Source organism: Ipomoea nil, unplaced genomic scaffold (assembly GCF_001879475.1).
Source record: "Ipomoea nil cultivar Tokyo-kokei standard unplaced genomic scaffold, Asagao_1.1 scaffold3069, whole genome shotgun sequence".
NCBI classification, from domain to species: Eukaryota; Viridiplantae; Streptophyta; class Magnoliopsida; order Solanales; family Convolvulaceae; genus Ipomoea; species Ipomoea nil.
This window is the reverse complement of record NW_017619497.1, coordinates 5,540,095-5,548,164: the sequence shown is the minus strand read 5'-3', so window position 1 is coordinate 5,548,164 and position 8,070 is coordinate 5,540,095. Positions and strand designations below refer to the sequence as shown.

The 8,070-nt window shown below is 40.5% G+C and overlaps 2 protein-coding genes across 3 annotated transcripts; one reads left to right on the top strand and one right to left on the bottom strand.

The window, feature by feature from the left end:
- The first annotated feature begins 675 nt into the window (after positions 1-675).
- LOC109165348 (probable LRR receptor-like serine/threonine-protein kinase At4g20940) lies at positions 676-5,126 on the top strand. Of its 2 annotated transcripts, none has more exons than XM_019314067.1 (4): positions 676-1,086; positions 1,396-2,485; positions 2,624-4,171; positions 4,350-5,126. In XM_019314067.1, exons 2-4 carry the CDS (start codon positions 1,423-1,425, stop codon positions 4,931-4,933), a joined length of 3,195 nt encoding a protein of 1,064 aa, XP_019169612.1. In that variant the 5' UTR covers positions 676-1,086; positions 1,396-1,422; the 3' UTR covers positions 4,934-5,126. The 2 variants fall into 2 exon arrangements, with proteins under 2 accessions (XP_019169612.1, XP_019169611.1); XM_019314066.1 differs by having other exon boundaries at positions 677-1,086; positions 1,218-2,485.
- A 166-nt stretch (positions 5,127-5,292) lies between these two features.
- LOC109165350 (tubulin beta chain) lies at positions 5,293-7,810 on the bottom strand. The gene is made up of 3 exons (XM_019314069.1): positions 7,211-7,810; positions 6,357-6,626; positions 5,293-6,152 (listed from the first exon to the last, which is right to left on the bottom strand). The coding sequence occupies exons 1-3, from the start codon at positions 7,602-7,604 to the stop codon at positions 5,479-5,481; spliced, it is 1,338 nt and encodes a 445-aa protein (XP_019169614.1). The 5' UTR covers positions 7,605-7,810; the 3' UTR covers positions 5,293-5,478.
- Between the last annotated feature and the right edge of the window lie 260 nt (positions 7,811-8,070).

The window sequence follows — 8,070 nt, the reverse complement described above, 5'->3', positions numbered from 1 at the left end:
ACAGTGTCTACTAAGTGGCAATTTTTAATATGGAGGATGAAAAGTGTCAATGCCTCAATAAGTCTAGGACAAAAAATGGCATTAACTCCGGAATACAATACAAGAATATTTAATTATGATTATATTATTATTGTGTCTCACGACCATTATATACTAACAGTACTTGAAAAGAAACTAATAATAATAATAATATAATAAAAATATAAGTGGTAATAATAATATCTAAAAGTAATTAAGTGTTAATAATAATAGTAAGAATATTAACGTAAGAGTTGTAATATAGAATAAATTGTAATAATTAATAACTATAGTCTAGGATTAAATTTGGAATTGTCAGGAAAGATAAACGGCCTCTGGTGAAATTAACTCTTAAATAATTATATATCGATTTAAATATTCTTAATATATTACAACAATTCCATTCCGTGCATCGCACGGGTGAAAATACTAGTAATTAGATAAAAAAAAAATGTTTTTACTTTCTAATGGGCTGATTTCTCGTATAAAGATAGAATGCTTTTTGAAAAGAAATTTTAGTAAAGTAATTAATTGATTAATCTGATAAATGTAGAATTCGAATCCCATTACAAATTTAAAAGTCATTAAGAGATCTTCACTAATGTATTTTGTTTTGAAAAAAAAAAAAAACAAAAGAAAACACAACATAGGGGTGTGTGTTTTGGTCTTCCACAATCCGCCACTCGTGACACTTGAAGTGAGAGAAAGTGATGGGAGTAGAGAGAGAGAGAGAGAGTGAGACTGGGGAGTGAATTCGTCCAAGAACCAAATGCTGACAAAAAAAAAAAATGTTCAAAGTCATTAGCTTTCTGGGTTTGAAGTGCTTTATCTCTCTTCTCTCAAGTCTGGAGAGAAAGCAACACTAGGGTTTGGGTTTATCCGAGTTGTGATGAAAATGCCAGCATGTGTTTGTAAAGGCCAAAGCTTTTTCAATCTTAATGGCATTCAATGAAGGTTGACTGCTGATTCAGACACCCATTTACTCACAAGAGCCGCTTTGTTTACTGATTTTTGCAGAAGTTTTGAGCTTTGGTTTCTGTCAAAGAATGAATCCTGGAAGCAACTGAGGTACTACATTCTCGTTAACATAATTTCTTTTTTAATCCCAAATTCTTTCTTGTTTTCCTTGGGTTAGATCTCTGACAATGACCAAATGTGTTTTGTTTGTTTGTTTGTTTCCATTTATTGCATTGATACAGTTTGCTCAAGCTAGAATCTTGCTCTTCTGTGGCTTACAAGTGTTCATTTCCTGGATATCTGCTTGGAACTTGTTATCTTGTTTTGAGCTTAGCTGTTTAGGGTGTTTTGTGGGATCTCAGGATCTGTTTGGCTCTTGACATTGATTGAATTGGTGAATTTCTGTTCTTGGTGTTTCAGACATTGAAAGCTTGGAACTTTAGAAGGATGAAGCTAATTAGGCTTTTGATTTTGGCGGTTTGGTTTGGATTTGCCATTGGGCAGCTTCCTTCACAGGACATTTTGGCACTGCTTGAGTTCAAGAAAGGGATCAAGCATGACCCGACTGGTTATGTGGTTCAGTCATGGAATGAGGAGTCCATTGACTTCAATGGCTGCCCTTCCTCTTGGAATGGTATAATGTGCAGTGGCGGGAATGTAGCGGCAGTTGTCCTCGACAACTTGAGTTTATCGGCAGTTGTGGATTTAGGCGTGTTTGCCAACCTCTCGATGCTCGTGAAGCTCTCGATTGCAAACAATTTCATTTCTGGGAAATTGCCTGACAGCATTGCAGAGTTCAAAAGCCTCGAGTATCTGGATTTGTCTGGCAATCTGTTCGCCTCATCTTTACCGCCAGAAATTGGGAAGTTAGGGAGTTTAAAGAATCTTTCTTTGGCTGGGAATAATTTCTCTGGTTCGATTCCGGATTCAATTTCAGGGCTAGCCTCGATAGAGTCGTTGGACTTGAGCCACAATTCCTTTTCCGGGCCATTGCCCTCGTCTTTAACCAAGTTGTCGGGTTTGGTGTGTCTTAACCTATCCATGAATGGGTTTACCAAGAAAATTCCCAAGGGATTCGAGCTAATGCAAAAACTCGAGGTGTTTGACTTGCATGGTAATATGCTCGATGGTCATTTGGATCCGGAATTCTTACTGCTTACCACAGCAGCTTATGTTGACTTTAGCGGGAACCTGCTCGTGAACTCTGCTTCTCAACAACAGTCGTTTTTGCCCGCTATTTCTGAGACTGTTAAGTATTTAAATCTTAGCCATAATCAGCTTACGGGGTCACTTATAAGTGGGGGTGAAGCCCAAATATTCGGGAACTTGAAGGTTTTGGATTTGAGCTACAATCAACTCTCCGGAGAATTACCCGGGTTCAATTTCGTATATGATCTTCAGGTTCTCAAACTCAGCAACAATAGGTTTTCTGGGTTTATCCCCAATGATCTTCTGAAAGGGGATTCTCTAGTTATGACGGATCTGGATTTAAGTGGCAATAGCCTCACAGGTATGGTTATAAGTTTGATTTTTCGAGTAAAATCTTACATCCATTTTCAGTTTAGTGTAAAGATAACATTTTGTGTTCTTGATTAATATAATTCCTAGTATCACTTTGGGATTGAACCAAAAAATAATCATTTTGCAGGGCCAATTAGCATGATAACATCGACAACACTGAACATTCTAAATCTATCCTCGAATGCACTTTCTGGTGAACTTCCATTAGTGACGGGAAGTTGTGCTGTTCTTGATCTCTCTAAAAACCAGTTTGAAGGTGGGCTGTCGAGATTGAAGAAATGGGGAAATATTGAATATCTTGATCTCAGTCAAAATCGTTTGAATGGATCCATCCCGGAAGACACTGCTCAGTTTCTACGTTTACATCACCTGAACCTCTCGGGGAATACCCTGAGTGGTTCTCTTCCGAAAGTTATCACACAGTTCCCTAAACTTATCGTGCTCGATCTCGGCTTCAACCAGTTGGGCGGACCACTTCTCACCGCTCTTCTGACGTTACCTACTCTCGAAGAACTTATCTTGCAGCACAATTTGTTCTCGGGAGGCATTGAATTTTCTCCCCCGCCATCCGGTGGCTCAAACCTTCGTGTTCTTGATCTCTCTCGTAATAAGCTTTCTGGCTATTTCCCTGATGGGTTTGGGTCGCTTTCCGGGCTTCAAGTGATTGATGTATCGGGGAATAATTTCTCTGGTTCTCTGCCATCTTCTATTGGTGACATCAACGCTCTAAGCTCGTTAGATGTTTCGAATAATCAATTCAGCGGTCCATTGCCAAACAATCTTCCCAGTACTCTTCAAAGGCTTAATGCATCGTACAATGATTTCTCGGGCACTGTCCCGGAGAATTTGAGAAAGTTTCCGTTATCATCTTTCTACCCTGGCAATTCAAAACTACAATTTCCAAATCCTCCTCGAGGCCCGGGCCAAACTCCTACTGGAAGTAACAAAAAGAAGCCACTTAAAACTATAATCAAAGTGGTTATAATCGTTGCTTGTGTGGTTGCTCTTGTTATCTTGGTTTCGGTTGGCATTCTTCTTTGCTACATTCGCAAAAGAAGGCCTCGTCCACATGTTACCGACAAAGACATTTACCGTCGGTCCACAACAAATCCTTCCGATTTGAGCAGAAGAGAGGGTGGTAGCGGTTTAGTAGTTTCAGCGGAGGATATTGTGACCTCACGAAAAGGAACATCATTGGATATAATTAGTCCTGATGAGAAAATGGCGGCAGCTGCCATAACGGATTTCTCTCCATCTAAGACCAGTAATCTCTCTTGGTCACCGGAATCTGGAGATTCATACACTGCTGAAAACCTTTCAAGATTGGATGTCAGGTCCCCAGATCGACTGGCGGGTGAGCTCTATTTTCTCGACGATACTGTCTCGTTTTCGCCCGAGGAACTTTCGAGGGCCCCGGCTGAAGTCTTGGGCAGAAGCAGCCATGGAACATCCTACAGGGCGACCCTGGATAATGGCTTCCTTCTCACTGTCAAGTGGTTGAGAGAAGGGGTGGCGAAACAGAGAAAGGATTTTGCCAAGGAGGCTAAAAAGTTTGCGAATATTAGACATCCAAACGTGGTAGGATTAAGAGGGTATTACTGGGGCCCCACACAACACGAGAAACTTATTCTTTCAGATCACATTTCTCCGGGAAGCCTAGCAAGTTTCCTCTATGGTAAGTTTTATTTTCTGTCATGTCCAGTGTTACAATCCTTATTTTCATACTTGCAAATCGTTTTGTTTAATATCCAGCAACATCTATATCTTTTTTGTTTTCTTCGATTTCCTGATTTTATAACTTTGCATTCTGATTTTAGTTCTTTATGGCTTTCTAACATGCTGTACTTGTGCAGATCGACCTGGAAGAAAAGGTCCGGCTTTAACATGGCCTCAACGACTTAAGATAGCAGTTGATGTTGCTCGTGGCTTGAATTATCTCCATTTTGACCGTGAGGTTCCACATGGGAACCTCAAAGCAACCAACGTGCTGTTGGATGGCCCGGATCTTAATGCCCGGGTAGCTGATTACTGCCTGCACCGCCTCATGACCCAAGCAGGAACGATCGAGCAGATTCTTGATGCAGGAGTGTTGGGGTATCGGGCACCAGAGCTGGCTGCCTCGAAGAAGCCACTGCCCTCTTTCAAATCAGATGTATATGCTTTCGGAGTGATATTGTTGGAGCTTCTAACTGGAAAATGTGCGGGCGATGTGGTTTCTGGAGAAGACGGTGGGGTTGATTTGACGGACTGGGTGAGGTTGAAGGTGGCGGAGGGTCACGGTTCTGATTGTTTTGATACTGTGCTGTTGCCTGAGATGGGGAATCCGGTGGTGGAGAAACATATGAAGGAGGTTATGGGAATAGCCTTAAGGTGTATACGCTCTGTATCGGAGAGGCCGGGGATCAAGACTATCTATGAGGACCTATCATCTATATAATGTGATATTTTAGCTTCTGGGAATCAAATAGCTCATTGGTATCCCTTTTTTTTTGTTCAGTTGAAGTAGGATTGTTAGTGTGGATGAACTAATTCTATTAACCATTGCTGTATATTGTGGGGCTGTGTTGCTAATGACCTTTTGTGCTCAAGTGGTCAAAGAAAAGTATATTGGGGATGTGTTTCTACTTAAATCTTACAAAGGTACAAAACCTTAACCCTTCATTTCCCTTTTCTGTATATGGGGAAGAGTTCTCTCAGCTCAAACTAAATATACTTTAAAGGAAACTGAAATATCCTTCACTTATATCAATCAAAACATTTATCCGTTAATCAACTGTTTTTTGCCAATATTTACAACAAATCACATCGAATGACAAAAGGCATTGTAACAAACCCATCTCAAATACAGATTATACACATTATATAATACATACAACAACCAATAACTTGATCTACCTGTCCCTTCAAGATGAAAACCAAACACCCACGAGAAAACCAACATTGTACAAGTGTTGGGCAAAGTGAGCGGAAGCCGAAGATACCTCAAGCACATACCTCCTCTTCTTCTTCTTCCTCGTACTCATCGTTATCGGCAGTTGCATCCTGGTATTGCTGGTATTCAGCAACGAGGTCATTCATGTTACTCTCGGCCTCGGTGAACTCCATCTCGTCCATCCCTTCACCAGTGTACCAGTGCAAGAAAGCTTTGCGCCTAAACATGGCTGTGAATTGCTCACTGACACGCCTGAACATCTCTTGAATTGAAGTTGAATTTCCAATAAAAGTGGATGACATCTTCAGACCCCTTGGAGGGATGTCACAAACACTGGATTTTACATTATTGGGAATCCACTCTACAAAGTACGAGGAGTTCTTGTTCTGAACATTAATCATTTGCTCGTCAACTTCTTTGGTGCTCATCTTACCACGGAACATTGCTGAGGCAGTTAGGTAGCGGCCATGACGAGGATCAGCAGCACACATCATGTTCTTGGCATCCCACATCTGCTGGGTAAGTTCAGGGACAGTGAGGGCTCGGTATTGCTGGGAGCCTCTAGAGGTCAAGGGTGCAAATCCAACCATGAAGAAGTGCAGACGAGGGAATGGGATAAGATTAACAGCCAGTTTCCTAAGGTCAGAGTTTAGCTGTCCAGGGAACCGAAGACAGCATGTCACACCACTCATGGTTGCGGAAATCAGGTGGTTGAGATCACCAACTGCAACATGGGAAAGCAAAAAATAAAAATATAATATCAGGATTTAGAATACAATTGCTGTGAAAACATTAAGAACAAAGAAAGCCATCATGTCAATGAAATGTTTCCATTATATAGAAGATCACAATATAAAACAAATTATCAAATTACTTTGTCAATCCTATTTAATTTGAATGATGGCAAAGTACATAAATTAGCACTTACAGGTAGGAGTTGAAAGCTTGAGAGTACGGAAGCAGATGTCATAAAGAGCCTCATTATCCAGAACCATACACTCATCTGCATTCTCTACTAGTTGATGAACAGAAAGGGTAGCATTATATGGCTCAACAACTGTATCAGATACTTTCGGTGAAGGGAAGACAGAGAATGTCAACATCATACGATCTGGATACTCCTCCCTGATCTTGGAAATGAGAAGGGTGCCCATACCAGATCCCGTGCCTCCACCTAAAGAATGGCAAACTTGGAAACCTGTTTATTCATAGGGAAAGGAATAAGCATACAGAAAAGGTGGTACATGGATTAAAAAAATTAAAATCACTTGGAACACCAACACATTTCCAACTTCATCTTATAAAGATGCTAAGTATATCAGACTTAAGAATCAGAAGAGCAAAGTAAAAAACCAAGATGCAACTAACAATACAGGACTACCAGGAGAGCAAATTAACAAAGCCATATGTTCCAGACTTCCAAATACATTCAATCAATAAAGGTTGTTCCAGATTCCAGACAGGAAACAGAAATTACTAAACAATAGCATGGTTATGCGTGCACAAATGAGCTACGTGAAAAATTTCTAATTTCTAATAACAAAATTAAGAGAAATACAAAATAGCAGTCCTTGTTCCCATATATACCAATTCAAATCCTTCAATATTTTTATGTGTTTGAGCCAAAAGGAAACTATTGAAAATGTTCAGATATGTGCAGATTCTCAATCAACAGATATGACAAATAGTTCAGTAGATCTACCCCTAAAAAAATATAAACAAAGAACCACAAGCAGAAATTATTACTACGTACAATATAAATACGCAAAGAAAGAGAATAACCTTGTATACAATCGCAGTTCTCAGCTTCCTTGCGGACGACATCGAGGACTGAATCAATGAGCTCTGCGCCCTCGGTGTAATGGCCCTTGGCCCAGTTGTTCCCCGCGCCAGACTGACCAAAGACGAAGTTATCGGGGCGGAAGATCTGGCCAAAGGGGCCTGATCTGACGGAATCCATGGTACCAGGCTCGAGGTCCATGAGGACGGCACGGGGAACGTATCGGCCGCCGCTGGCCTCATTGTAGTAGACGTTGATGCGCTCGAGCTGGAGATCGGAGTCACCGCTGTACCTGCCGGTGTGGTCGATGCCGTGCTCGTCGCAAATCACCTCCCAGAACTTGGCTCCGATCTGGTTACCGCATTGACCTCCCTGAATGTGAAGAATTTCTCTCATCTTACCTCGCTTTTCTCCTCAAAATCCGATCGCAACAGGTCAGACGATTCTCTCTCACTCCTTTCTCTCGGTCTGCTCCCAATTCCTTCTCTCTCTTGATCTGATTCGCGGGGATTGGAGAAATAAAATGCGGGAAGGTAGAGAGGTTCTATCACTCGCCAAAAAGTTTTGTTTCGGATAAGAAAACAATCTCTCTGAACCCCCTGAGATTTTTTTCTCTTTTACGCAATAATTATTATTATTATTATATCAAATATTTTTAATTGACAATAAAAATGTCATTTAAAAACATGTAATCCTTTATCTTTTACATTATAAAATAAAGAAGGAATAAGGGTCAAATAGGTCATCGAATTGTACCTGATAATACAATTAGGCCACTGAACCCAAAAAACTAACAATTAAATCTCTAAATTAACCAATTCTTAACAATTCATCCAATTTGAAGGTTTCTAACGGGTCAACA